This window comes from Labeo rohita, chromosome 23 (genome assembly GCF_022985175.1).
Source record: "Labeo rohita strain BAU-BD-2019 chromosome 23, IGBB_LRoh.1.0, whole genome shotgun sequence".
Taxonomy (NCBI): domain Eukaryota; kingdom Metazoa; phylum Chordata; class Actinopteri; order Cypriniformes; family Cyprinidae; genus Labeo; species Labeo rohita.
Window position 1 is genome coordinate 29399256 of NC_066891.1, and position 27833 is coordinate 29427088.

General features: G+C 37.6%; 4 protein-coding genes across 7 annotated transcripts in view; 3 read left to right on the plus strand and 1 right to left on the minus strand.

Annotated features, from left to right (window-relative positions):
• The window catches only part of cpeb2 (cytoplasmic polyadenylation element binding protein 2), a 36712-nt gene extending 30796 nt beyond the window's left edge, over nt 1-5916 (plus strand). For both annotated transcript variants that reach the window (XM_051096301.1, XM_051096300.1), the window contains 4 exons: nt 260-383; nt 1475-1589; nt 1950-2131; nt 4949-5916. In XM_051096301.1, coding sequence (XP_050952258.1) covers nt 260-383; nt 1475-1589; nt 1950-2131; nt 4949-5176 — 649 coding nt within the window. In that variant the 3' untranslated portion in view covers nt 5177-5916. The remainder of the gene's footprint in view (nt 1-259; nt 384-1474; nt 1590-1949; nt 2132-4948) is intronic.
• The window catches only part of snai1b (snail family zinc finger 1b), a 478512-nt gene that overhangs the window by 98960 nt on the left and 351719 nt on the right, over nt 1-27833 (minus strand). The gene's annotated exons all lie outside the window — the stretch shown is intronic.
• LOC127154628 (NACHT, LRR and PYD domains-containing protein 12) lies at nt 10645-19387 on the plus strand. Of its 3 annotated transcripts, none has more exons than XM_051096290.1 (15): nt 10645-10672; nt 10862-11003; nt 11322-11448; nt 11617-11727; nt 12513-12626; nt 12753-12822; nt 12908-13115; nt 13204-15004; nt 15090-15263; nt 15344-15511; nt 16166-16339; nt 17841-17999; nt 18170-18340; nt 18474-18644; nt 18772-19387. In XM_051096290.1, exons 3-15 carry the CDS (start codon nt 11360-11362, stop codon nt 18929-18931), a joined length of 3570 nt encoding a protein of 1189 aa, XP_050952247.1. In that variant the 5' UTR covers nt 10645-10672; nt 10862-11003; nt 11322-11359; the 3' UTR covers nt 18932-19387. The 3 variants fall into 3 exon arrangements, with proteins under 3 accessions (XP_050952247.1, XP_050952248.1, XP_050952246.1); XM_051096291.1 differs by lacking the exon at nt 10645-10672 and having other exon boundaries at nt 10702-11003; nt 18772-18883; nt 19156-19387; XM_051096289.1 differs by lacking the exon at nt 10645-10672 and having other exon boundaries at nt 10702-11003.
• On the plus strand, nt 19440-27139 carry LOC127154634 (complement C1q tumor necrosis factor-related protein 7). The gene is made up of 3 exons (XM_051096298.1): nt 19440-19577; nt 22285-22524; nt 25236-27139. The coding sequence occupies exons 2-3, from the start codon at nt 22293-22295 to the stop codon at nt 25859-25861; spliced, it is 858 nt and encodes a 285-aa protein (XP_050952255.1). The 5' UTR covers nt 19440-19577; nt 22285-22292; the 3' UTR covers nt 25862-27139.

Below are 27833 nucleotides of genomic sequence, written 5' to 3' on the forward strand. Positions count from 1 at the left end.
GTTCAGTACAAATGTGTATATATATTTTTCTGCAATTATACACTTCGGACGCAATGAAAAGCACATTTTTTTTCGTAGGGTGTGCCTTTAGCCCCGTTGTACTCTATATATTTACAAATGATTGCATATGTAAATATCTAGAACTAGCGAGAGTTACCCAGTGCCTCTGGTTGTTGTGATTCTTAGTTGTTTTTCATTCAGTCAGAAATCATATGTTACTCAGAGCTCACAGTCTGATTGACTGTGTTGTGGACTGTTGTCTAGGTTATGCCTTCCTGCTGTTCCAAGAGGAGAGCTCAGTTCAGGCACTGATTGAAGCCTGTCTGGAGGAAGATGGGAAACTCTACCTGTGTGTGTCCAGCCCCACCATCAAAGACAAGCCTGTGAGTCCACACACACACATGTTTGTTTTTGTGAATTGTGGGGACTTTCCATAGACTTCTATAGATTTTATACTGACCAAACGATATTGTCTATCCCCTAACCCAACCCTAACCCTAACCCTAGCCCTCACAGAAAACATGTTTGCATCGTTACACTTTCAGATAAACATCATTTAATATTTTTAATAATTTTTTAACATTGTCAAAAATTGTCAAAAATTGTCAAATGTCAAAAATTTCAGGTTTTACTATCCTTGTGGGGACATTTGTTCCCCACAATGTAGCAAAAACAAGTACACACACACACACACAAGTCTGAAGTCGTAAGATATTTAAACCAGACATGACACAACAAAACATCCCATTCCAGAACAGCAAATAAACACCACCAAATATTTCCTGCATCGTTTCTTAACTAATGTCTGACACATGCTGGCTGTTTTTAGAGAAGTGTTTTGTTGCTTTGGAAAACACTTGAATTTACTTTTGAATATGCTTTAATTTTACAGTGAAAAAGAAGCATACTTTACCATACTTTAAAAAGAGTACTTTTTATAACTACAGGTACTTTAAAAGAATATACTTAAGTGTAAATTAAGTGTAATGGTTTTGAGACTTAAATGCATGTTAATTGCAATGAAATGTAAAACGTATTATAGTACTACATATAATGCATGTAGTCAAGCTTTAGGGTGTTTTTTGACCCACTTAAGTAGGAACATAATTACTTCTATTGTCTCTGAAATCTGGTTGACGTGTGCTGCTGAATATACTGACAAGCTTATAGGCTAAAGTTAAATATACTTGAATGTAATTTCTATTGAAGTCTTCTTTTAAGCACAACAAAAGATTTTTAAAATACAATAATTTGAAATGTACTTACATTTTTTATTTGACATCATTAGGGAGTGAGTTATAAAAAAAAAAAAAAGTCATGGTGATCTATTTTATTAATATTATAGATTTGAAGTACAATACAAGTGCACATTCAGTACAGTTGAGTCTATCCCCTATTCTTTTCCACAAGGGTATTTTTTTCTTTTGTCATGTACACTGTGTTTCATATGAGGGATCTGTATGTGTTTTTTCAGGTCCAGATTCGTCCATGGAACCTGAGTGATAGTGATTTTGTGATGGACGGATCTCAGCCGCTGGACCCTCGCAAGACCATCTTTGTAGGAGGAGTGCCACGTCCACTGAGAGCTGGTACGGCAAACACACGGCTTGTTGTTGTATTTGTTGTAAATTACAGCATATGATGGATGCAAAGTGAAGAGATGCCAGTTATCGCAACAAAGATTTTAAAATTAATTTCACTTTTGATGTTTTCCGAACTGTTTCAAACAGTATTAAAAACTTACCGGTAGAAAATGTGTTACAAATTAAAAAACAAAACAAAACCAAAAAATGTTAATCTGTCTTTTGTAATATATTATTTTATTCAGTAGTCTTATTTATTTATTTATTTAAATTATTTTCAAACTATGTGATAATTTGTGTTTTTTATATATTAAACTTTAGATTTTAGATTTTTTGTATAGACTTTAATGTTATGTTTCTCTGCAGTGGAGCTGGCCATGATCATGGACCGCTTGTATGGTGGAGTGTGTTATGCGGGTATTGACACTGACCCGGAGCTGAAGTACCCAAAGGGGGCGGGGCGTGTGGCCTTCTCCAATCAGCAGAGCTACATCGCTGCCATCAGCGCCCGATTCGTCCAGCTGCAGCATGGCGACATCGACAAACGGGTAAATGGATGGCACTTACGTGTTTCTTTGAGACTAGTAATATCCAGAATAGCACTACCATACTACTGTTACTATATCAGTAATATATAGTAGGGATGCACTGGAATTGCTGATAATGGCTTTTAATGTAATATCAGCCAATATGAAAAAATATGCAGATATGTCTTGCACCTGTCTAACACCTGCAGTGGCAGCAGCAGCCGCCTCCCCTGGGTCCTAATGCCCGTTCAGTAAGGCGTTTTAATTCCGTAGGGGGCGCTGTTTGCCTACTTTTTAATAAAATGAAAGTAATATACACAAATATCATTTAGACTGTGTTTCGGATTAAATAAAGCAGCAATTGATGTAGGTAAAATCATGAGTATGTTTTGATTTAAAGGCTAGAAGGTATAGCTTACATGAATTGAAAAAAAATCTCAAACACCAAACTTGTAAATTAAATAATTTTATATATACTGGTTAATTAATTAATGTGTAATATGTTGCTTTTTTAAAAACAGATTATGAGCTCTAAAAGATGTTTACAACAACTCTTGTGCTTCAGACCATCTACAAATGTTAAATCTTAAAACATTAAATCTTAAAAAAAAATTTGGTTATTTAATTTTATTAAATAAGTTAAAAACTGTTAAAAACTAACCAAAATTAAAAATAATTTGCTTATAATTTCCACACAGGAGAGATTTTTTTGTTTTTGTGTTGTTTCCAAACAAAAGGAAATTGGCATTGGCTTTCGGCCAAAAATGACTTGAAAAATGTCTGCATATTGGATATCAACGAAAATCCAATAACGTACATCCCAAGTGTATAGTATGCATATTGTGCATAGTGTGCTGTTTATTTATTTATTGTTTGCTGTGTACATAGAAAACCCAACTGACATGCTAGATTTAATCAAATGTGCATTATAACAAAAGCGCATAAGCCACAATGCAACTGATATTTGTTTCAGTTCATTTATTATGTTGTGTTAAGTAACACAGTACTTAAAGTGCACTTAATGTTTTAATATTATAATATATATCTGCAAATATAATTATACACAAGATCTGAGTAACACGGCAAATGCACGTTCAATACAATTAATTGCACTTCTTGCATTGCATCATTGTATACAGCATTAACTCAGAAACAAATCTGTTTTAGATATTGTAAAACCATAATATTTTCTTAAATTAATACTTTTCAATGATATAGTGATGTTAAGTAACCCAAGGCTGTAAATGTCATATTTTTGTATCCATCACATTATAGTCCATATCATGTGCACACAATATATCTATGTCATGGTCAGTGTTGGGTAAGTTACTCTAAAAAAATTAATCAGTTACACCTACTAATTATATCTGCAACAGTGTAATTAAAATTACTAATTCTAAAGGACTCTTGCATCACGTATTATTACTAATTACTTCCAAATCATACATCACCCTTGACCAGTTGAACTTAATGCAACTGATTTAATGTAATTACATCACAAGTAACTTATTAAATTACAGAAAAATTAAAAGTAATCCCTTACTTTTCAAGGGAAAAGTAATGAAATTCAATGCATTACACCCAACACTGATCATAGTGCTGTTTAAAGGATTACTTCACTTCCAGAGCAACAATTCACAGATAATGTACTCACCTCCTTGTCATCCAAGATGTTCATGTCTTTCTTTCTTCAGTCATAAAGAAATTATGTCTTTTGAGGAAAAGATTTCAGAAATTTCTCTCCATGTAATGGACTTCTATGGTGCCCCAAAAATATTGACTTCCAAAATGCAGTTTAAATGCAGCTTCGGTGGGGCTCTAAATGATCCCAGCTGAGGAAAAAGGGTCTTATCTAGTGAAACAATGTTATTTTTTTATTTTTACAGTTTATATACTTTTTAACCTCAAAAGCTCGTCTCGTCTAGCTCTGTGTGCACTCTGTTGTGCACGGTCATGACAGTTAGGGTACGTCTAAAAACTCCCATCTCATTTTCTCCTCCAACTTCAAAATCATCCTACATCGCTGCAGAAGTACTGACCCAGTGTTTAAAAAGTGAACATGCAAAGAAGATCAAACACCCTTTACAAAAAAAAGGTAAAACAGCGATGTAGGATGACTTTGAAGTTGGAGAAGAAAATAAGACGGGGTTTTTAGAGGCACCCTAACTGTCATGACCGGGAAAAAAACTGTTCACAAAGAGCTAAACAAGACTAACACTTAAGGTTAAAAAGTATATTTAAATTGTACTTTTTTTTTTGTTAAGGGTTCCCACGGGAACTTGAAATAAATATACATACATAGATACAGGTCTTGCTTGAGTTTATTTTGTGCAAGAAGTTTTTTTTTTCCCAATTTTTTTTTTTTTTTTTTTTTGCATAGAAAACTAACAGTGTATTTTACAAGGTAGCACGATGCTCTCACCTGAAATGTGTCCCCACATTAAGTCCTTGAATTTGAGGGTATTGGACCTGGAAAGCCCTTTTGAAGATAACCAAGGTGTGGGAACCCTGTTTTTTAGAAAATAAACGATCATTTTGCTAGATAAGACCCTTCTTTCTCGGCTGGGATCATTTAGAGCCCTTAGAAGCTGTATTTTGGAAGTTCAAACTCTGGGCACCATTGAAGTCCATTATATGGAGAGAAATCCTGAAATGTTTTCCTTAAAAAAAAAAATCTTTAAGACATGAACATCTTGGATGGCAAGGGGTGAGTACATTATCTGTAATTTTTTATTCTGGAAGTGAAGTAATCCTTTAAGTAGCTATATCAGCTGCTGTACTTTCCCAGAATGGAAATGAACCAAAAACAACCATGTTTTGCTTATTCATGTGCCACAGGTGGAGGTGAAGCCGTACGTGCTGGACGACCAGCTGTGCGACGAATGCCAGGGAGCACGTTGTGGCGGAAAGTTCGCCCCGTTCTTTTGCGCCAACGTCACCTGCCTGCAGTATTACTGCGAGTTCTGCTGGGCGAACATCCACTCCCGCGCCGGGCGCGAGTTCCACAAGCCGCTGGTCAAAGAGGGAGCCGACCGTCCCCGCCAGATCCACTTCCGCTGGAACTAAAGACGAGGATTCCGGGAGCACGCAAGATGACGCAGAAACAACACGTCTGCTGTGGGGGAAAAAAAAGAAAAAAAAAGATGCTTCGTTTGGCCCCTGAACCCAAGCTGTCAGTATAGAGTACATAACCGTATACAGTATATAGAGAATATATATGACTATAAATATATAAATATATCTTTATCTTTTGTAGCAGCCAGAAACACTACAAGCCTCAGTTTATTTCACCAAACCACTTCTTTCTCCTCCCTCCCTGTACATCTCAGGCTCGGAACAGAGTTTTTGTGGTACGTTCGTGTTTTTTAAAAAGGAGATTAAGACAAAAAAAGAGATTGATTTTTTGTAGTTTTTTCAAATTATTTTTATATGTGAGATTTAAAACGTAGAAACGAGAATGTTTTCGCTTGGGGGGGGCAGCCTGTCCGTTCTGTTCATTCGTTCTGTCCGTCGTGTGTCCGTCTGCTGCTAAATCCCCCCCTAGTGGGCAAAGTGCGCAATTGTCTCTGGAAAACCCTTGATGATGTAATCTCTGATGCCTGCCCTGGATCTCGAACCAAAGGTAGCAAAACGCGCGGCATGAAAAAACGAGACGTTTGCCGCGGAGTATACAAAAGATTTTTAAAAAAAGTAATATTTCCCCCCTCGATGTTTCGCTCCAATGTGCTCTTAGCAGGAATAGGAATGAGTCAATAATTAATTACTGAGACTTTCCATTTTCCACTGGCAAAAAAAAAAAAGGACAATACCTCAGAATATTAATCTGGCTTGTTATTGCTCTACTCTTGCAATTTAATCACAAGCTATAGAAGAAGCTTTGCTGCTATATAGGATATAACGAATAGATAGTGTCGGTGTTCTATGTAATGCCATTGTGACGTCACTGGCGATGTCATACACAGAAATGCAGTCCGTTCCCTCTTGGCATGGCCGATTGCGCCGTGGAAACACAGAATGTGAAAACTCACGTGCATGTTTGTGGCTGTACATCATTTGCATGCAGTGTAAAGGTTACCAGCACATATAAGAAAGAAAAAAAACACAAACAAAACATCATGCATATACACAGAGGAATTTATGTAGCATGAGGCGAAAAAAGGTCAGACTCTTAGATATAAGATAATCAATACTACTATCGAAAGGAAAAAAAAAAAAAACACAGTGTAAAATTCTTCGTAAAAACCTTTGCATGCGTTGTTGTGATGATTCCTTTACGAACTTATTACGAGAGAAGTGACGTTAGTTTTTAGAGTAGTGAGTTCTGCCATTTTGTAACTCGATAATTAGTCAAGAGACGGTGTGCTGTCCTGTGGTTTTCGTGTCTCGTCTTCGTGCCGTGTGAGTCTAGTTACGAATTGAGGTTTCAGTTCGACGATCTAGAGGATCGTCTCTCGACATTTAACCTTTGCCCTTCCTGAACACCCCTGAACGCCACCCCTCTTATCGCGATAGAGCGCTGGACGAGGACGTTTTCCGTGCTAGCTTTGATATAACGTAGTTCGTAGGAATTCGCGAAGGAATCGTACCCGTGGTCGTTGTCTGTGCGTGGTGGGCGGAGCCTAGCGCCGCCTTTCGTGGTTTATTCTCCGGACAAATCTAAAAAAACAGACCTGGAGGAACGAGAGGAGAGAGACTCTTTTTGTAGCGTTTGCGTTCGGATCAGTCTTACGGACAATCTCTGCAGAAGCAATGGCCGCTGGTGCCGCGACCAGCCGTTTGGTACTGTACTGCTCTCTCTGTCGTTCTTTTTGCACTCTTTATACCTTGCGTTCTCGGGTTTGGTGAATATTCGGTGTCCTCGTCGAGTTTGTGTTTGTGATTTAACCTCTCAAGTGTCAACAGTGAGCTGAGATTGCGTGTTTATTTATTGCGTATGTTTATGTCTATTTATTTGTCGGCGTGTCGCTTGTTTCCAGACCTTTGAGGACACGTGATGCACTACCTTTTTCGATTTCTCTCCTCTCCTTTCTCCTCTGAGAGAAGCAGTCCCTCTTTCCCTGACGTTTGGAGTCGAACGCAAAACGGTCTCTTTGATTTCGTATCGCATCGCCCTGTTTGGTTGTAGAAGAATTGCGACCTGTTTTAAGTCTATTGGATAATTTAAATATCTTTATTTTTTACATAGTAACTTATTTGATGTTTGGACCCAGATCTCCTCGGAGGCGTTTCTGGGAGCTAAACGAGTTGGCCGCCCGTCTTTCTCTCTGTCGGTGACGAGTAGTCCGTGTTCAACACTGTTGCTTCGTACGTGTATGTGTGGGTTTTTCGTTGTCGTCGTTTTGAAAAATCATATTTATTTGACTATTTTTGTAGACAGATAACTATTTGATTTAAATTGTATTTTTCTATTTCCTCTCTCACTTGATTTGCCCACGTATTTATGGTTACGTTCACACGCTGGAAGAAAAAAAAAAAAAAAAAAGGCCGTTTCTTGAATCATCCGTGCGGTTGTGTGCGTGCGTGCGTGTGTGTATATGAATCTATTTATGTATTATTGCTTAGCACACATCGATTTGATTACTATTTAAGTTGGTCGTGTATTTAATTTGAAGGAAGGAAGCATTGAGGGTTCTACTATGTTCATGGAAAACACTTGAGACTCTCCCTGGTTAGATGGAGGGGTATCAGCCCTCCCCTCACTGATACTCAGAAACTTGAATATAACACATTTTGAAAGGCTTACTAACCTCGAATCTGTGTTGTGACGTGCAATACTGTTTCTAATGTTTGTATAAAAAAGTGAGAATTGCAGTGTATACCTTTTTAATGCAGATTTATTTTTTTCATTGCATATTTTGCAAATTTCTGATTCACAGTGTCATTTTTTACTGTCAGAAAAGATGAAACCCCTTTTTTTCATTGCAACTATTTTTAAATCCAGATATCTTTGTACTGATGTAAATGATTGTAGTTATTTTGGATAGTGTTTTGCTAACAAAAGGAGAAACTTTTTCATGCATATTTCTATTTCTTTTTTGTTTGTCGGTTCGTTTTGTTGTTTTTTTTTTTTTTTTTTCGTTCCTCGTTTTGTTTTTTATTTTACTCTAATAGTAGCAAAGTATTTGGGATAATTTTTCATATTATATGTCATTAATATTATTTTGTATTTTTATGTGGAAAGATATGAATATATAATTTTATGATGCTAACTGCTAAAATATTATTTCAATTTGAATTATTTTTAAAGCTAAAATCTTTGTAATATTGTTAATGTTCTAGTTTCTAAATCAAGTTTGTGTATAGATTCACACAAGTGGTTTATGAAGTGTTCAGACTGTAATTATTACTGAATGGCTCTTTGATATGCAAACTGAATATCATGTTGTTCCTTATTTTGATTTGTTTTGTATTTAAATGGGGTGTTGATTACAATCTTTTTCTTTCATTTCCTGAATAAAGACCCATTCTGTTCAGACACAAGCCGTGACTCATCTGTGTTCTTTTCGATTAAGAAGATCTGTAGTTAACTTGGTCTGTTTTTTGTTTACATTTGAGAAACTGTATGGACCCTACTCACATTTCCGGCGGAAGTCGTCATAGTTGGGTAAAATCCGAGAGCAGTGAATGGGAGAGTAGCTTAATTTTTTTAGATTTTGCCTCTTTAAATAATACTTTTAAGATAAATTGGTTAAAGCAGTATTTAGCAGACCCTGATTCATTTTGGAATATTCTCCCTAATATTGTTTTCTCTAAGGTGGGAGGTTTCTAAGGTTTCTTATTGTTTTGTAATTACAGTATCACGAAATTGCCCCTGAAATTGTCAAATTTTCGTAAACAAGTACTGTTGGCGTGGCATCTGATTTATAAACATAACTTTAGTCCTCACAGTTATTTTATTTGGAATAATGGTGACATTCTTTATAAAAATAAATCTTTATTTTTCCCTAATTGGGTCAATAATAATATTATTTTAGTTTCTCAGTTGTTAAATTCTGATGGTTACTTGTATTCTTATTCAGAGTTTTTGAATAAATATGATATTCCTGTAACTCCTCGAGAGTTTGCCTTGTAATGGACGCCATTCCTACTGGGGCCATAACTCTTCTTAAGGATTCTGCAAGACTCCAGTTTTCTTCGTCAATGATTCATCCTTTTGATACAGTGACTGGGAAAATTTGCTTTTTATCTACCTCTTCCGGTCGGAACAAATGAATAGGACAACTGTTTCAAGATGAGATGACTTCTCTTCCATATATTGTGTCCCACTGGAATGGCCTATACGAAAACATTCCATGGAAAAAAGTGTGGACTCTGTCATCTAAGTATTTAATAACTAATAAGGTAAAGGATGTTTCTTATAAATTACTTCATCTTTTTTACCCCATTAAGCTTTATATATATAAAAAAATGTTTCCAGATATTGATTATTTATGCTGATTTTGTGGAGCTGAAGATGAATCTATGTCTCATCTCTTTTGGGAATGTACATATACTAACTTATTTTGGAAGGATTTTTGCATTTTTGTACATCCTTTTTCTTCACAAAGTTTTGTTTTGTTATATAAAGATGTTTTATTTGGTTGTCATAGCTTTTCTAAAGAAGACAAGGACCAATATTATTTGACAAACTTATTTATTTTTCTTGCTAATTTTTTTTTTTTTTTTTTTTTTTTACACAAATGTAAGTGTCAAGGTGCTAAGCCCTACTTTCCTGTTTTCTGTAAGGACATTAAACCCTACCTAGACACTCTTCTTACATCCAGCAATTCCAAAGCTCTTAAAACTGTCTCATTGTGTCATTCTCATAATATTTTCCAGATTTTGTAACCTGTATTTGTATTCTCAATTGTACTCACCCCTGGCATTGGATTTTTGTTTTGTACGTTCCCTACAGCATTAATAAAAAATAAAAAAAAAAAAAATAAAAAAAAAAGTGAATGGGAGAGTAACACAAATATATATTTTTGCATTCACATTTGCTCAAATAGCAAAAGAAAAACTACACCATAGTGTTTTCACGACTTTTAATCAAAAGAAAAAAAAATTGAGAGAGACTGATACCGGCAGTCAACTCAATGTCAAATTTACCGTCCCCCATAGACGCGGCATTAGAAACACTCGCACAGCGTTAACTCGTTTCTAAATCGTTTCAGAGAGAGTTTTCATTCGCAGTTCAATGGAGGATTCGAATCCACGAGCCTTCAAGCGCCCCCTGGGGGAAGAAGCACTCTTGTGTCCTACAAGGAGAGTTTTGTTGTTTTATTTTAATTTACAGATTAAAAATCCATTACAAATACGAAGTTTTCAAAGATATTTTTTATTGCAATTAATTCTAAAAGTTTATTGCAAACCCCTTAGGAAATGTTTTATAAATTAATATTCGTCACCTGGGAAGACACAACAATTAAGCAAAAAAATGCAAGTTTGCACATATAAAAATGCATACATATTACTGTTTCTAAACTGTAATCTTAATCTGTATGAATCGAGTCGCCTAACAACGTACCTGGCTCCGCCTATTAAGTAAGAGAAAACAGAAACCGAAACTCATCTCTGAGGAAGGTAAATACACTTCTGCACGTAGTTTGTTTTACTTTTAACATTTTCCGCCTTAAAAACAGTAAGAACGACGGAGTGGAGTCATTTAAGTTTTGGAAATTCATTTATCATAAAGTTGTCGGTACTCTGTGTGTGTTTGTTTCTGTTAAAGATAAAGGCTTTTATATTCAAATATAGCATGAAATGTTTCAGAAGTTGCTGAATGACCGGCCCAGGCGAATGAGGACCAAGCAAGACTTCTGAGAGAAGATAACATGACAAGGAAGATGCATGTTAAATCCTTCAAAACTGTCTTGTGAAACGCAGCTCATATGGCGGCACCCAGTGTTTAAATGTAAGGGAAGAACAAACAATCAATTTTCTCTCGGTTTTCAGTATGATAATTGAACATGTAAAGTCGTTCTTTGTCTTTGACATTGTTTCTCTTCTTATTTATTATTACTTCATATGCTACATATAATTGTTTGTTTGATTTATTTTTATTTTTTCAAACCCTTATCCACATCTGAAAGTAAGTGGTATAATGGGTTCCCTCAGTTTGAAGAGTGGTGTTAAAAAAATAAAATAAAATACCTGTATTTGCATAAAATAGGATGTATGGAAATGATGGTCAACTGACAGAAATCACTTTGGGTTTGTTGTGTAAATGTAGACTTTAGGATCATTTAACGTGTCTGGAAAAACATTACCATGAGTGAGTCTAGTGAAACCGTAGATAATGTCACATCTGGCCATAAGGACAAAGACAGTGGCAGCTGCTCTTCTACCGAACTTGAAAGGTATGTTTGTTTTTATTGTTTATTAATGGATATAAATCTCAGCATGTCTGTAATCCTGTTAGTTATTTTGATTACTTTATACTGTATTAGTTTGAATAAAACAACCATTCAAAAGACGTTCTGTGTTTACTTTTTGATGCTGACTTGATTCACTGAATGCTTTTGTAGTGTTGAGGTTCATCAGCAGAAGAGAGCTACCTCTCCAGTGTTCAGCAATGTTTCTATGAAGAGTGATGCATCAATGGATCCTCCAGTTAAATTCCAGAAGGAAGATCAAAGGTAATACACATTTATTCAGTGAAACTATGGTGGCACAAGTTTCTTATCATACACCAACAATTAAAACATTTCTTCTCAAGTTTAGTTTTGTATATGTCTAGACAAAAAATATATATATGGTAATTCAGTATTACCATACTTTACCATACATTGTTACAGTATATTGTAAAGTTTTATGGGCAAATTTAAGCTTGTATTGTTGTTGCAAATTCCTTTTTCTTTTCTTTCCATTTTTTTCCATCCGTTTTAGTTAGGAGCCTTGATTATGCAATTATTACTATGATTTCTATAATTCTGTCAGTAATTACTCACCCTCATGTTGTTCCAAACCCATAAGATCTTCTTTCGCCACAAAGAACCTTTTGTGAAACCGCAAGGTTCTTCAGATGTTAAAGGTTTTTTATGGAACCATTTAAACAAAACAAAAAAAAAGGTTTTGTTTAATTGTATTTTTAAGAGTGTACCTTTCTGGGCCTTGAACATGGTAGTTGCGTTGCTGTCTATGGAGGGTCAGAAAGCCCTCGGGGTTTCATCAAAAATATCTTTATTTGTGTTACGAATATGAACAGGTCTTACTGTTCATAATTAATGACTGAATGTTCATTTATAGATGAACTAACCTATTAAACCCATGCATTTGTTATTTGTGACATGCTCTACCAGTTGAGCTGCACATATATTTGTTTTCCCATACACTTGTTTATACAGTATGATGACATTGTTCTCTCTATTTATGAATTAGGCAGTTCAGCAATTAAACTACTGTATGTTCTGTTCTGTCAAAGTCTGCCGGAAGATTGGCTTGGTTCTTCTGCTCACACCCATGTGTCTGTTCGGAGTAACTGGTCAATGGAGCCACCAACTAATCTCCATATGGATGATTCTCCTATCCAACAACAGTATGTCAGGACTTGTTTGTTTGTTTGTTTCATTGTTCATTGCCTGATTGTTAAAAACACTCATGATTTTTCATAAATCATATTTTGTCATCAATTTTTAAGTTTAATACTTTGCTCTGAATGCAGAGAGCAGCCCACAGAATTGCACCACCAATCAACCCCAAGGACACAAATGGCCTCTGCTGCTATTTTGCGGGTGCGCTAATTTTTGTTTTACATAATTTACATTCAAAAGAAGAGTAAAATATTCAATAAAATATATCTTTTGTTTCCCATCTTAGCAACTTCAGCGCAATGTGATCATGTTTGTAAAGAAGGAACTGCAAAACATCAACACTGTTTTGAACCCTCTTCTCCCAGAGTGTACAGAGAGTCCACCAGATGAAGAAGACAAATGTGCTTTTGAAGCCAAAGAAGCAACAGTCAAAATCACATTACATATTTTGAAGTGTATGAAGGAGCAAAGCCTCTTTGACAAACTGCTTCAATGTTAGTATGCGTAGATGGGTAGAACATAGTTCACATTATGTACAGACAAAGAGGAGTATCAAATTCTTTCTTTTTTTGTTTTATTTAGTTCATCAAATTGGTGCTTGTCAGCAAAAGCTTAAATCCAGTTTGAAGAACAGGAGCCAGTGTATATTTGAAGGTATTGCTAAGCAAGGAAATCCAACCCTACTCAACAAGATCTTCACAGAGCTCTACATCACAGAAGGAGGGATTGGAGAAGTCAATAACGAGCATGAGGTGAGACAGATTGAGACTGCATCCTGGACACCAGAGACACAGGAAACACCAATCAAATGCAATGACATCTTCAAAGCCTTACCTGGACAAAACAAACCCATCAGAACTGTGCTGACTAAAGGAGTTGCTGGCATTGGAAAAACAGTCTCTGTGCAGAAGTTTGTTCTGGACTGGGCTGAAGGAAAAGCCAACCAAGATGTTCATTTCGTGTTTCCATTGCTTTTTCGAGAGCTGAATTTGATTGTCAAAGAGCAGTACTCACTGGAGCAACTTGTTTATTTGTTCTTCAGAGAAACTGAGGGATTCAAAGTTTCAAACTTTGAGAACTACAAAGTCATATTCATCTTCGATGGCTTGGATGAGTGTCGATTGCCTCTTGATTTTAGGAACAACAAAAGGTGCTCTGATATAACAGAACAGGCCTCTGTGGATGTGCTGCTGACCAATCTCATCAAGGGCAATCTGCTTCCATCCGCTCTCCTCTGGATCACCTCTCGACCAGCAGCAGCCATTCAGATCCCTCCTGAGTGTGTTGACCAGATCACAGAGGTACGAGGATTCAATGACCCTCAGAAGGATGAGTATTTCAGGAAGAGAATAAATGATCAGAATCTGGCCAACAGAATCATCTCACACATGAAATCATCAAGGAGCCTTTACATCATGTGCCACATCCCAGTCTTCTGCTGGATTTCAGCCACTGTTCTAGAGAGGATGTTGAGTGACAAAGAGAGTTGTCAGATGCCCAAGTCTCTAACTGAAATGTACACACACTTCCTGATCTTCCAGACATTACAGATGAAAGACAAGTACAAGGAACTGCATCACTCGGATCCAAACTTGAGTAGAAGCAACATCCTGTCACTTGGAAAACTGGCCTTCCAGCAACTGAGGAAAGGTTTTGTGATCTTCTATGAAGAAGACCTGATAGAGTGTGGAATTGATGTCAAGGATGCGTCACTATATTCAGGACTTTGCACCCAGATCTTCAGGGAGGAGTTTGGTCTGTACCAAAGAAAGGTCTTTTGTTTTGTGCATCTGAGTTTCCAAGAGTATCTTGCAGCTTTGTTTGTTCACCTTCACTGGTTTACAACTCAAAAGTCCAATAGCGATGAACTGAAGATACCATTCCAAGACACAGACTTTGGGGAGCTCTGCATGGATTCATCTCTGTTTGACTTACACAAGAGTGCTGTAAATCAGGCTTTAAAGTCAAATAATGGGCACTTCGACCTTTTCCTCCGCTTCCTCCTTGGCCTTTCACAGGAGCGCAGTGAGACCTTGTTTCGCCACCTTTCAATACAAATAGGACACATCACAACCAGCAATGAGAACACAGTCACGTACATAAAAGAAAAGCTTGGGACAGGTCTTAGCCCTGAGAGGTCCATCAATCTATTCCACTGCCTCAATGAACTGAATGACCACTCTCTTGTCAAGGAAATTCAAACGTACCTTCACTCTGGAAGACTTTCAAAGGAGGTACTTTCAAATGCGCTGTGGTCGGCTCTGGTCTTTGTGCTGCTCACCAGTGACGAGGGACTGGAGGTTTTTGATTTGAGAAAATTCTTCAAATCAGATGAGTGTCTTTTCAAGCTTCATCCCGTTATCAAAGCCAGTCGGACTGCCATGTAAGTGCCGTCAAACTTGCATTTAGTTTCCAAATAAAGATAAAGTTCTGAAGATATGGTAAGAGGTCTGTTTCATAATTTTTAGATTGTCCTCATGTAATCTGACAAAGAAGAGCTGTTCAGCTTTGGCGTCTGTTCTCGACTCCAATCCCAATGTCTTGAGAGAACTGGACCTCAGTTTCAATGAACTTGAAGACAGTGGGCTGAAAAGTCTCTGCTCTGGGCTGAGGAGTCTACATTGCAAACTACAGACGCTAAAGTACATTTCTGCTTTTATCTTAAACACAGTAATAAAATCCCTCCACAGTGTTAAAATCCCTCTCAATTGTTTTCTTCTAGACTGGAGTTTTGTGGACTCAGAAGAGAGAGCTGTTTAGCCCTTGTTGCTGCTCTTAAGTCAAACCCATCACATCTTAAGGAGTTGGACCTGAGCAACAATAACATTGGAAATGATGCTGCAACTCGGATTTTGGGTTTGGTGCCTGACTGCGGGCTGGAGACTCTTAGGTCTTTATGTGTTTTTTCTGGGACTTTTTGGTGAATGTTTGGTGATATGGTGGTTAGCAGGGGTTAGCTTAGTTCAGGGGTCAACATCCATTGGCCAAAATCCTTCTCTCAGTAATCCTTCCTTGAAGTTGCACAACTTCTCTTTGGATGGTTTGGAAAATGTGGCAAAATTGATCTTTTCATCCATTTGGGGGCAGTTGTGGCCTAATGGTTAGAGAGACAAACTTGTAACCCAAAGTTTGCGGGTTCGAGTGAATAAGCAGCGCTCTCTCTACCCTCAATACCACAACTGAAGTGAGACCCTTGAGCAAGGCACCGAACCCCCAACTGCTGCCTGGGCACCACAGAATTGGTTGCCCATTGCTCTGGGTGTGTGTCCACAGTGTTTGTTTGTTCTCTACTCACTACTGTGTGTGTACACTTGGATGGGTGAAATGCAGAGCACAAATTCCGAATATGGAACACCATACTTGGTCACACGTCATGTCCTTTCCTTTCTTTTTTCCTTTTCCAAACCATTCCCCAGTGACCAGTCGGTTGTGCATTAAATGGACTTTTTGACTTCCCAAATTTCTAAAACAGAACTAGCCGAAAAAGTTGATGACTATATTGCTGACATTACATCATTCAACATATATTATTTTTTACCTGCAGGCTTTCAGGCTGTGGGATCACAAAGGAGGCCTGTGCTTTCCTCACATCTGCACTGAGTTCAAAACCGTGCCAACTTAAGAAACTGGACTTAAGTGATAATAAACTTTGGGATTTAGGAGTTGGGATGTTTTCTGAATTACTTGCAAACCCAAACTGTAACCTTCAAGAGTTGAGGTAGGTGTGCAATGATCTTATCTGTAGAAAATCTCTCTTTTATTAGTCTTGTACTACTTAGGGACCAAGGATTGAAGGTGTGCAGGCATCTATTGTATTTGTTAAAGTAATGTATATTACCTTTCTGTCTAGGAGCAGAGTCAAATGAAAAAAAATAAAAAATTATAATAATAATAAAATTGGTCCACTCATAGTCTTTAACCCTGTAATGCAGTGGTTCCCAAACCTGGTCCTGGAGTTACCCCCAAAAGTGCACATTTTGCATGTTTCTCTCATCTGACACAGCTCCAACCCCAATTGCATACATCTGAACCAACTAATCATGGTCTAATTACGCATACTAGAACAGGGGTGTCCAAACTCAGTCCCAGAGGGCCGCTATCCTACAGACCCTGTGTTCCATTCAAAAGGGTTCATCCCTATGCCTTAATCCCTTCAAAGAGTTTACCCTCCAGAGTGAGAGCTTTGAAGGGTTGAATGGTTTAGGGGACCAGACAGCTGTTTCTTGAAGTGCCCTTCTGCATCATCATCTTGTGCCCATACACAGGTGCTATCATCATGCAAAGAATCAGCACAGAGTCCTGGGAGCCGAGTGTCCATCAGTTGTACCTTTCGAGCACTTCGGTTTGGAACAACCCTTCAATATGGCGGCCATGACTGTTTTTTACTTTGAAGTGCCCTTCGGAGGGTGATATATCCCGTTTGGAACCCACAGAGAGTTTGGTTCCAACCAGCTCCAAAACACCTGCCTGGAAGCTTCTGGTACAGGGGTCTTCAGACTCAGCCCTGTCTTGCAGAGCTTAGCTCCAACCCCAATTAAGCTCACCTGAACCAGGTAATCAAGGTCTTACTAGGCATGCTAGAAACTTCCAGGCAGGTGTGTTGAGATAAGTTGGAGGTAAACTCTGCAGGACACTGGCCCTTCAGGACCAAGTTTGGAGACCCCTGTTCTAGTATGCCTAGATAGACCATAATTAGTTGGTTCAGGTGTGTTTAATTAGGGTTGGAGCTAAACTCATCAGAACAATGTTTCTCCAGGACCGAGTTTAGACACCCCTGATTTCAGGTCTTGAAGTCCCAACTAACAAGCTGATGAGTTGAACCAGGTATGTTTGATTAGGGAGACATACAAAATGTGTTGGGGGTACTCCAAGACCTTGATTGAGAACCACTGCCATATTGCAAACAGCAACTTAAAACTACACTTCTGCTTCTTTTCAATAATTTAACAACCCCCCAAAAAAACTGATTCCTTGGGCCATGCCAGGTTCAGTGATACCAGTGGTTTCAAATTATGGCCAACTCAATATTACAATATTACACAATGCTAATCATCCCAAAAAATGCATCACATAGTCACTGAGTGATCAAAGGTTTTTGATATGCCAAACCACATCAACAAACTCACAAGTGAGGAAGCCAAATAGGAAGTGAGGCTGTATCTTTAGATCACTTTGATGTATTGAAATGAATTGGAAACAATTTCTCTCTTTTTTATCAGATTAGAGAGATGTAATTTTACATATAAAAGTTGTGGGCTCGGTCTGGAGAACTCTTGTCTCAGAGCTCTAGATCTTTCTGACAATGAAGTGCAGGATTCTGGGATGAAGCTGCTCATGAACTCACTGAAGGATCCATCCTGTAAACTTGAGAAATTAAGGTTATGCTTCATTTATTACATTTTCACAGCACTTGATTGGAGTGTTTGAGAGCCATCTTTGTGTAAAACAGATAATATATATTAATCATATAACAATTTGTACATAAAAGGTTTCAAATATGATGTTCATTGATTATCCTAGAATTATAACTAAAACTTTTATTCTCCAGGCTGTCATGTTGCAGACTGACGGATAAGGGTTTCTCATTTCTGGCTTCAGCTTTGAGATCAAACCCCTCTGGCCTGAAAGAGCTTGATTTGAGCAAAAATTTCCCAGCGTGCACTGGAATAATGCAGCTTTTTACGGTTCTTGGAGAAAACTGTGGTCTCCAAAAGTTGTGGTCAGTATTATTAGTGAAAGTACAATTCAGTAGTGAATGTTGAAGAAATGAGACCAAACATGCACCAAACATGTAAAATAAAATTATTACACTTTTACAGATTATAATTGTTTTAATTCCTTTATCCCTACAGTCTGGACTTTTGTGACCTCACTCCAGATATGTGTGGTTTAGCAGCTACAGGTCTAAGCCAAAACTTAAACCTGAAGGAGTTGAACCTAAGCAACAACAACCTAGAAGATAAAGGTGTTCGGTTGCTCTGCCTTGGACTACAGGAAGGCACTTGTGCAATGAAGACTTTGAAGTAAGATTAAAAAAATCATTTACAATTTTTTTTTTTTTTACATTTTATGTGCGCAAACAGAACACAGATTTAGAAATAAAAATGCTATAATGTTGTGGTAACTTTTATTCATTTGTTTTCATTTTAGATTATCCAACTGTGGTCTCACTGACAGCAGCTCTCAATACTTGGCTTCACTTCTTAGTTGTCAGTCCATATCTGTTGAGCTGGATCTGAGCAGAAACAACATCAGCCAGCAGGTGGAGCAGTTTCTGAGTTCTATATCAAACATCAATCTTTTATTCTAGTTCATATGCAAGTGTAGTTTTACATTTTTGCAGGTAAAGTTTAGCAACCCGTGGAGACTGTAGATATTAATGTGTGGTTGATGGGGGATAAGTGTGTCCATGTAATGGAATGGAATGTAAAAAGAATAGAATGAGAATAAGAAGACAAAATAATCCAAAAGCTGCATATGTTGCACTTTGTGCAGAAATTGAATTTTATAAATTCTTCATTGTTCATTGTGTAGCATATTATTGCTGTGGCAAATGTGTGACCTTACTAAAGAACGCTGGAGGTGTGTCTTTCAAGTGGGTGGTTAAAAACTTTCTCCATGAGTAAATGAGGAATGCTGAAAGATCTTGCAGAAATGCGCTCATTCAGAGAGATTGATGAACGGAGAGGGACGGAGACAAACAGAAGCATGAGGCTAGATAAAGAGAAGTCGGAGAGAGTCACAGCAGTACAGAGGGGGAGATGATTATGTCATATATGTATGTGCTGCAAACGTTCGGCTTATTCATGGATGTACAGAAAGGAAGAAAGAAAAGAAGCAAAGCACACAAATCTGAAGCAGAGAAAACAGGACACAGCTCAAACTGAGGAATTCAAACTACTGAAAAAATAAATCAAGACTAGGAGAACAGCAACAGCATCTCGCAACAGAAACTGGCAAGTCACTGTTTTTGTTATTTAGACCATTTATCAGACGGGTTCAAAAAAACTATTTTTCTGGTTGTGTCATCAGATTTGTAACTTTTTAGAGATGTAACTTTTTAATAGAGGCTGTATTTTGATGTATAACTTGTATTTTTCAAATATATGAAATATATATATATATTTTTTTTTTTTTTATGTGTTGAAAACATGAAGAAATAGTTTGGAAAAATAAACATTTACTTACCTTTATTTTTTTCAAAGCCACAATAAAAGAAATTTATAAGTAACAACTAAAGGCTCTGCTTCTCACACAAATCTTTTGCAAGACTTTGAATAGTACACAAGTCACATGGATCACTGTTATGATACTTTTACAGCCTCAGTCCACATTTATTGTATGGAAGAAAAGCAAACAAACCCATTTCAAACATTTTCACTCATTCTGTGTTCCACAAAAGATTGACAGAATGATGACTTTGGGAAAACTTGAGAATTCGTAAATGAAGTTTTCATTTTATGGGTTCAATTTTCCTTTAACAGACTGCAGTTTTGTGATGGGACAGAGTTGACTCTGTTGTCATAGTAACAGTGTTTGTCTTTCAAGGGAGGATGTTTGGTACTATCATTTCACACTTACGCTGAACGTCCCAGATGTTTTATTCCATTTGCCATCACAAACCGGATTTAAGAGCGTACAAAAGTGTGTTACGGTCCAATTTGCTGTCACAGCTGTGCTTGGCTCATCAGATAGTACAGCTATGAAGGACATATTTCTATAAAAGGCAAATATAAATTCTTTTGGGAATGGTGAGATGATTTTTGACACTTTTTCTATTGATAGGGGATCAACTAAAACCCGATCTCTGTCTCTTCCACGTGAGCACCACAGCTTAAAAAGACAGAAGCAACCACTGAACTATTTACAGCGGGCTGTATTGGCTTTTGAATGGTTTATTTGATTTCTAAAAAACAGTTTGTCTGAATATTTCGGTGGCAAAATTCAGAGAGCCAAAGATGAGCACACCAGCATGGATGTAGTCCAACTCTCTTGTGCTTGTTTGCTCTTCAAAATAACAAAGCCACAATTTCATGACTTAAAATCTACCCAAATATTATAAAAAGTCTTATAAAATGTGTTACCATGCATCTGTTATTTGAAAGTATGCTTTCAATAAAAAAATTATATAATTATATATATTCTTTGAAAAGTATTAACATAGTATTTTCTGTATACAACAACATATGACAATAATTTGGTATTAGAATCAGTATTTTCAGCGTGTTACGGTCATGTTGCTTACTGATTTAGTTCAGTGATGTTGTAGTTTTGGAATGAGTTGGATCAAAGCCTCAGACCCATTACCATATCATCATTCAGAATGGGCTGTAAGATGAGTTCTGCTGCATACCATGCATCTGAGCTGATATCAAAACACACAAAGCCCTGCACGGGTTCAGCATATTTGTGGACATAAGAATACACTCGGTTTAAGTAATTGCATGTCCACGCACATCTGAATTCTTGAGAAAACAATATGTAATCTTACTGGATACTTGGCAAGGATTAAGTCAGATGTGTAATCATAATAAATTGCTCATGAGGTTATTTTCCAATAGAAATCACGTGCTGAGAAGCTGTGCAGTCTTGTTTTAGGTACAGTACAATGCATGTGTTATTCTACCACAGTTTTTGTCTCTTTCAAGACCGGACACGTTCTTCATTTTTAAGAGTCTCAGTATTGTTATCATTTTTCTTGTAGGATGTAAACTTGGCTCTGGTCATTTTCGTCTGCTGGTCTGAAATCTCTTTTAATAGCCAGATGTTTTAATTTTTATAATGTCATCTTTTTCCTAAAATGCCCCCATCTAAAAAGCAAATAAGAAACACATGCACTTAGCGTATATAGATTTATAAGATTTATATAAGATTGGCTTTATTTTTTGTAATTTAATACACAAATTGCATTAGTGTGTATATATGGTCAGCAAACAGTCAAAGCAATAAAACCATCTGTAATGAAGCTCAAAGACAGAATCATCCTCTTCCTCGTAATGTGAAACAGTCTGTTGTTCTGGAATAGAGACACTTCTTATTCCTTGTATAAATAAATTGGCAGTGCCAGTAGTCTTGTTTTCAGCTGGGGACACACCAAAACTAACATGAAAGAACAAGCAGCAATGAAATCTAACTGCGATGTCATCTTGCATCTAGCATCTGCATTTAGGCCAAAAAGTTGTGCTTGAACACATGTACATTCTGTGCCTGCATTAGAGGAAATAGCTCTCCATACCAGTAGGTGGCAGTAGTCTGTATTCATCATTCGATTAATAATACTGATACTACACAAATCTGAACTTGCTTAATATTTTGAATATGAGTAATATTGATCAGCTGGTCTTTACTTACCTAATTCCAGATGGCCACGATATTATGAAATCATTCACGTATTGGAATACTCAGATATCAGGATGATGTAAAATGAAAAGAGCCTTCTGTGTGTTCTTTTGCTTTCTTGCTTTTGTCACTTCCATTTTTCTTCTCATGCAGTGATTCACTAAGCTGAACCATCAGAGCCACTGATGGGGTCTGACTATTGTTGACAGTTATGGCTTAGGTCCAAGCCTTAACGGAAAAGCTCAGCCAAAAATGAGAAAAAAAAAATAATTGGTGAACAATTTGGTTTCTTTTTAATCCTTCCTCTTCTATTTCTGTGCTTAGGTCTGAGGATGTGGATGATTGTGGGTGTGGTCTGTCTTTCTCAGTGCATTATGGGTCAGCTGCTGGAGGCCAGGTCCAAAGGAGCCCCACCTCAGTTTATATGTAGCATTCCAGGTTTGCCAGGAGCACCGGGAAAGACCGGACCCCCTGGGCCTCGTGGGGAGGATGGCCATGTCGGAATCCCAGGAAGAGATGGGAGGGATGGACGGAAGGGGGAAAAGGGTGAAAAAGGCGACCCAGGTAGAGTAAACAGTTTCTTAGGTAAAGCTAGTCCAGGATGGTAAAAAAAAGGTCACAAAATGTTTGAGGCTAAAGCTATCTGAAAAATGGTTCTAGGTCAAGGTTCTTCAAATCTGGCCCTCCCTGGTGAAAAAACAGCATATGCTGGTAGGTATGTTTTGATGCTGGGATGCTGGTTAGGTATGTTTTGGTGCTGGTTTAAGCTGGTCCTTTTTTCACCAGGGCTGGAGAGAGGCAGCCATGCAGGGTTTAGCTTAAACCAGGATTGTCCACTGCAGAGTTTATACTATAGAATAGTAAGGGCTTGATAAGCTGGTTCAGGTGTGTTTAATTGGGTTTGGAGCTAAACTCTGCAGTGGCCCTCCAGAACCGAGTTTGGGCATTTCAGTAGTTGTGACCTCCATCACCTCCAATCACTTTTGTTGGATGTATACATCATTGAGGCCTTGTCAATACAGAAAAGTAATCATTTCATTACAAAGTAAGAAGGAATTCCAGTAATTAATGGCTCACTAGGACTAACAGTCCGAGTAACAGGTTATTTTTCTGAAATGAGACATCCTCAATGACATATGCAGCTGACAAACGTGATGTCCAGAGGGTGAACCTTCGAAATGAGAATCCGCTTCTGAAGACCTGGATTACTCTTTAATTATGTTTGGAGTTAAACTTTACAGGGCAATGGGTCTCCAGGGCCAGAGCTGAGAAAGCCTTTTTTAGATTCTTCTCCTCATTCTGCTCTTTGGTACAATTTTAGTCTTAGTTTCAGCATATCGCACAGAAAAATAACATTAATGGGGGCTCGTCCGAGATATATCACCTTACCCTGTAACATTTGTGTTTATTTTTGTGCCAGACACATTGTAGTTTTGCAAGGAAGGGGTGTTCTGTTACCATTCAGTATAGAGCAGGGGTGCCCAAACTCGGAACTGGAGGGCCGGTGACCTGCAGAGTTTAGATCTGGCTTGCCTCAACAAACCTGCCAGGAGGTTTCTAGTATGCCTAGTAAGAGCTTGATCAGCTGGTTCAGGTGTGTTTAATTGTGGTTATAGCTAAACTCTGCAGGACACTGGCCCTCCAGGACTGAGTTTGGGCACCCCGATATTGAGCATATTGCTGTATTTTAAGTAGATGTAGAAATGATTTAAGATCTGTCTATTTCAGGGCTGGGCAACTTCGGTCCTAAAGGACCACTGTCCTGCAGAGTTTAGCTCCAACCCTAATCAAACACACATGCCAGTAGCTTTTCTAGTGATCTCGAAGACATTGATTATCTTGTGCAGGTGTGATTATCTTCTGCAGGTGTGTTTTGCCCAGCCCTAAAATAGACTAATCTTAAATCAATTCATCATCTGCTTGAAATACAGCAATATGCTCTATATTAGGGGTGCCCAAACTCCAGTACCAAGGTTACCCAGCCCTTGTCTATTTGAATGAAAAAGGTTGTATATTTGTGTGCCTCTAAATCAGGAGTGCCCAAACTTGTTTCTGGAGGGCCAGTGTCCTGCAGAGCTTAGCTCCAACCCCAATTAAACACACCTGAACCAGCTAATCAAGCTCTTACTAGGCATACTAGAAACTTCATGGCAGGTGTGTTGAGACATGCTGGATCTAAACTCTGCAGGTCACGCACGCAGGGCATGCATGCTGTAAATTGTCTAGTCCTGCTCCAGTGTCCTGCAGAGTTTAACTTCAACTTGCTCTAACACACCTGCCTGGACATTTCTAGTAATTCAGATTTTCCTGATTGGTTAGTTTAGGTGTGTTTAATTAGGATTGGATCAAACTTTGTATGACAGTGGACCTCAGGAAGCAAGACTGGACACCCCTGCTCTAAAATTAATCCCAGTAGAACAGGGGTTCTCGGCTCTGGATCTCAAGGTCCACTTTCCTGCACTGTTTAGCTTTAGCCTCGATCAAGCTATAGTTTGGACCCTGATTAGCTGGTTTAGGTGTGTTTGATTAGGATTGTTTAGAACTAAACTTTGCAAGAAAGTGGACCTAGGGAACCAGAGTTGAGAACCCTTGCAGTAGGTGTGTCAGATTAATTTCCTGGAGTAACACTGTCCTGCAGAGTTTAGCTATAAATCTAATTAAACAAACCTGAATCAGTAAATCATGGCTGGTGCTAAGGGTGGGGATTCGTTGGCCTTGCCCCCCAAACAAGTTACTATGCCCTCCATTTCCCTCCTCTCCCCTCCCTGCTGAACAAAATCAAATAGCGATTACATGCTTCCCATCCAAAGTCCACCACACCTGGTGCCAACTCTGCAATAAATCAAGGTCTTCGGGATTACTAGAAACTTTTAGGTGTTTTGGGACAGTGGCCCTCCAGGACCAGAGTTTGATACATTTGCAGTAGAACACTGTCTGGATGTTTGCTTTAGTAAATTTTTTTAATGTATAATGACAGGTTATCACATTGTGATAAATCACACACTGACAAAAATCTTATTAAGGATGAGTAATATCTTACAGTAATAAAGAGCTGAAAGAATTTATGATCTGAATGACAGATTTCTAGTCCAGAAAAATCATTGCATTTTAATGTTTCCAACCACATCCACATCAAAATATGTTACATTCTGGGTATGATGTTATTTATTAATAATGGCAATCATTACAAACTGAGCCAGTGCAAGTATGATGTTGTTTGAAAGGATTTTGGCTTGAAATCAACAGCATCTTTAGGAGGCCTGTGTTTGTTTTAGGGCTCAGAGGTAGAGTCGGGCCAACGGGAAAACTCGGGGAACGTGGAGAGAGAGGTTTCATTGGGAAGCGTGGACCTGAGGGTGATTCCGGAGATTTAGGGCCTCCTGGTCCTCCAGGACGTCTCGGACAGAAGGGTGACAAGGGCCAACGAGGGCCTCCGGGAGAACCAGGCATCTGCAAATGTGGAAGTTTGGTTCCCAAATCAGCATTCTCGGTAGGCATCACCAGTAGCTATCCCACTGAAAAAGCACCTATCAAGTTTAACAAAGTCCTGTTTAATGAGGGTGGCCACTACAACCCAGAAACGGGAAAATTCCTCTGTGCTTACCCCGGAATATATTACTTTTCTTATGACATCACTCTGGCTGACAAGCACCTGGCCATCGGGTTGGTTCAGAACGGACAGTACCGGATAAAGACGTTTGATGCCAACACAGGAAACCATGACGTGGCATCTGGCTCAACAGTGATGTTTCTCAATCCAGAGGATGAGGTGTGGCTGGAGATCTTCTACAAGGACCAGAACGGCCTGTTTGCTGACCCTGGCTGGGCTGATAGTCTTTTCTCTGGGTTTTTGCTTTATGCAGATACAAACTATATGGATACATTGTCGGAAGACTACTAATAGCTACTGTAACATCAATTAATAGCGCTATCTTGGATTGAGTCAGGCTGTTTTTTCAGCATCTCACACCATGGACGACACATTTTTAGACACTGTTTCCATGTTTTACAAAGCAGTTGTATAGTAAGAAAATGTACATGTCACAGAAATTCTGCATTCAGCTGAGCTATTTTTGAATGCAAAAAAAAATAAATAAATAAATAATTGTCCAGTGTAAATGGCCTCTAACTTGCTGAAAGTCACCATTTATATTGTTGATGCAAAATACTGAAAATTAAAATCCTTTTTGACACTGTTGTATATGCATTCCTATATACATTTAGGCCCTAAGGCTAAAGGTGTCAACTGGAGTTTTAACCATTTTAGGCTGAAAATGCTTTTTCCACATTTATTTGGAAGTAGATTTTCCCACGTCTTCCATTTTTTGAACATACCAGTATGATGCCCACAGCATATTCACACTCATCGATCCCACTTAAAAATATATGTAAACATATTTTAAGTGTGGATTTTGAATTTTTAGTAAGTAAATATTTAATATTAATAAAAGTAGTTACCCTTATGGAAAAAAAACAAACAAACAAAAAAACACATGAATATCACACATGCAATAAAATAACGTGAAATATATGCTTTGCACATGAGAATCATGTGGTTTTGGAATATTTTGATGGTGTAAATGTAAAACATTTCCACGTTTTCACAGGGGGTTTTAAGTGTTTCATGTAAAATTAACATGTGATTACACCTAATATTTGTGTAGTTTTTCTGCAAGTGTAGCTGCATTTTTTTTTTGTAAAATGTTTACTTATTACATGTACAAAATAAAACAACATATTTATGTTAATGTGAAATATATTGTATATTATACAAAGTGTATATATGGGACTCTGGACCACAAAACCAGTCATAAGTGTCAATTTTCTTTTTGAAATTGATGTATAAATTGAGATTTACATCATCTGAAAGCTGAATAAATAAGCACTCAATTGGTGTTTGGTTTGTTAGGATAGAACACTATTTGGTTAAGATACAACTATTTGAAAATCTGGAATCTGAGGGTGCCAAAAAATTCAAACATTGAGAAAATCGCCTTTGAAGTTTTGATATGTTTAGAGTAGAAAATTAACAAAATGTCTTCATGGAACGCGATCTTTACTTAAGAAAATTTGATAATTTTGACCCATACAATGTATTTTTGGCTATTGCTACAAATATATCCGTGCAACTTAAGACTGGTTTTGTGGTCACATATTGTTTAATTTGCTGACCAACAAATGCATAATGACAATGTTTGCCATGGCAACTCATACAACATTATTTTTTGCTGTGTATTGATGTGTCAAATGAACCCAAAGATTTGAACAGAAACTCCCTTGGTTTTATTGAGTTGATGAGTCACTTCTTGAATTCAGTTTAAGTTGTCATAAGAGAGTTTGTGTGCTGTCAGAGGAAACAGCTCAACCATCTGGACTGTTCTGAGATTTTGACCCGAATAAAAGCTTTGTGGCTATTCTGGTTTGTTTTGAATATTCTTTGATTTTTTTCTAATCTGTTTATATGAAAAAAATAAAAATAAGACATATGTTTCAAGGTTCATTTCAAAAGTTTACTAAAAAGGATAATTAGACCAATATGTCCCTGTAATTCTGCACTTGTGCGTTCATAAGTCCATGTTAGTGCATAAATCCACTCTATGTGTCACTGACTGCATAAGAAATAGTGGGAAAATGTATTATGGCAAAGCAGATGATTCTGTCAGAGGACAAAAAATGTTTTTACATGTTTCACATGAGTAATCCAACAACAGTGTTTTGCATTTGGGAAAAAATAAATGGAAGCCAAAGCTCATAACCCTGAAAACACCCTTTTTGATTTCTGATTACAGCCATCTGAACAGAATCAAATAACATACAGTACAGAATGTGGAAATATATACTCACCCCATTGGTTGCTATAGCATTCTTTGGGA